General features: G+C 42.0%; 1 protein-coding gene across 1 annotated transcript in view; it reads right to left on the bottom strand.

Annotated features, from left to right (window-relative positions):
* Nucleotides 1-422: 422 nt before the first annotated feature.
* CSUI_007570 (p-type atpase2) overlaps nt 423-2,441 on the bottom strand; it is a gene marked incomplete at its 3' end in the record, with an annotated part of 8,594 nt that continues 6,575 nt past the window's right edge. Inside the window, exons 5-6 of the mRNA XM_068067715.1 lie at nt 1,841-1,955; nt 423-1,166 (exon numbers count right to left, since the gene is read on the bottom strand). Coding sequence (XP_067920310.1) covers nt 423-1,166; nt 1,841-1,955 — 859 coding nt within the window. The remainder of the gene's footprint in view (nt 1,167-1,840; nt 1,956-2,441) is intronic.

The following is a 2,441-nucleotide window of genomic DNA, read 5'->3' as shown; positions in this document are numbered from 1 at the left end:
TGTATGTATGTATGTATGTCTAGCCTGGACGTCTTGACTTTTCAGTATCCAAAGAAAAGTTCTTTGTCTCGATGCGTTCGAAGATAAAAAAGAAGCTTCTACGGTATGCTTCCTTTCCTTCTCTCTTGTGCTTCAGCAGGTAGGATGGATGTCCGTCAATCGGGACGAAGAACCAAGAAAGAGACAAATTCCTTTCTTTCTTTCTTTCTCCAACAGAGTGGCGATGAAGATTGAAGTCCCCATCCATGTGGAATGCCTTCAACAAGAGCAGACATATCCACCGCCATCCAGCACATCTTCCTCAACATGTACATGTACAGATAGTATAGAGACATGTATATACATAAGTACACACACATACATATACATATGTCTATAGCATACCATATACATATGTCTATACCTCTATCTCTCTGAATGTCTATGTAGTAGATATAAATAAGTAGGCTGACGACTCTTACCTTTTGATGGGGGGTGACCCTACAGCATAGAACGGTGATACATCGGGTACATACAGATAGAAAGAGTTCTTCGATCTCTGGATCAAGCATTTCTTGTAGAGCTTCCCCATCGACAACAAGTGCATGGGGATGTCTCCAGGCTTCTCGTTCTTCTTCTGCTTGGCTCATTTTCTTCTTTTTCTTGTTCCCGGCGTTGTCTCGTCTCGGTTGCCGCGATGACTTCGATGTTGAACTTGAACTTCCTGCCGCGGCAACTCCGTCTCTTGCATTCATTACCAGCGTTGAACTTCCTGGATCTGTCGTTTCCTTTCTCTCTCCTTTTCTCTCTTCTATCTCCAGATACGTTCTTCGCCTACGATAAGCCTCCTGACTACTACTGCTACCCCCCCGAGCTGTCATGACACCTGAAGCATTCTGAGGTGGTTGCGGTGGCGAGAGAAGATTCGGACTTCTTTGATCTCTCTCTCCACCTTTCTCAGAGTCGAAAGCACTCCCGAGGGTTTTCTTTGTCGTTGCAGCGGTCTTCTCTGAAGAAAGAGAGTTCATTCGAGAATTCTGCTCCATAAGACGAGCTCTTAGAAGATACTTATCTCGACTCAAATCGTCCCAGACATACGTCGTCATGTTCATGTCTCTTGTGAGTAAAGACGTCGCAATGCCAATGTTGATGGCTGTCTCCACCTTGTCTCCTGTCAGCATCCACACCTGCAGTCAAGCAGAAAAAAACCAAGAGAAAGGGAGAAATAGATAAAGAGAGACACAAAGAGGAGACAAAGCAAGAGAAAGGGAGGAGAGACAAAGAGATCAAACAAGAGACAGATAGAAAGAGAGAGACAGAAAGAGGTAAAACAAGAAAGAGGGATAGACCGAAGTAGATAGATGGATAGAAAGATAGAGAGAGCCAGACAAGCAGAAGTAGATAGATAGAGTGATAGGAGAAACAGACAAGACAAGACAGAGAGATGGAAAGAAAGAAGAAAGAAAGAGAGATCAGAAGAAAGGGGAGATGTTGGTTTATATAGAGACAAGGATAGATCATACAGTAGAAGAAGGCGAGAAAAATAGGAAAATTGCGCCACGTGAATGAGAACAGACAAGATATACACACAGAGAGAGGGAGACAGGGGAAAGAGGAGGATAGACTGCGGAGAGACACATGCTATGTCACCACCATAGGAACGGAAGTAGATACATACAGAAGACATGGCCACCTAGATGTACATGCATGCACTTATACACATGGATGTATTTATATGATATACCTGGATACGCATACCTATATCGATAGACTTGTAGATAGATGTACAGATGTATATGAAATATACATCAATATAAATATGTACGTATGTATATATATATATCTATGTATAGAGTCCCACCTTCATGCCAGCAGCTCTTAGCTTTTCGATGGTATCTCCTACGCCCTGTTGGAGCTTGTCTTCCACTCCTGTCACACCTTGGAGTTCCAACTGAACCTCGAGCTTCTCTGCTACTCTAAAGAAAGAAAGAAGAAAAGAGAGAAAGAAAAGAAGAGAAAAGACTCTCTGACAAAGGAAGAAAGCCCGACCAATTGAGTGAGTTTCTTTCCGACTCTTACGGTATGCAAGAAATACATGAATCTGACTCGGTCATAAAGGCCACCTGTATATACACCACGACATGTGAGATAGCAAGAAGAGCGAAGAAGAAAAAGAAGAAAATAGATGAAGAAGAAAAGATAAGAGAAGATGAAGCAGAGAAGAGAATAGAAGAAGAAGAAAATGAAGGGAAGAACAGTCAGACTAGAAGACAAGACAAGAAAATTTCCTCCTCATCTATTCTTACTCAACAGAAAGAAGTTATATATATATATATATATAGGTGATAGATACCTATTATACAGGAACCTCGCATGAAGAGAAAGAGATAGATCGATAGCCACACACACGAAGATCAAAATAGGCACGCCATCATTCACTCCTTCAGTTTGAATCCTCCTTC

This window comes from Cystoisospora suis (assembly GCF_002600585.1).
Source record: "Cystoisospora suis strain Wien I chromosome Unknown contig_4028, whole genome shotgun sequence".
Classification (NCBI taxonomy): Eukaryota; Apicomplexa; class Conoidasida; order Eucoccidiorida; family Sarcocystidae; genus Cystoisospora; species Cystoisospora suis.
Note: the sequence above shows the minus strand (reverse complement) of the source record. Positions and strands in the feature narration are given on the sequence as shown.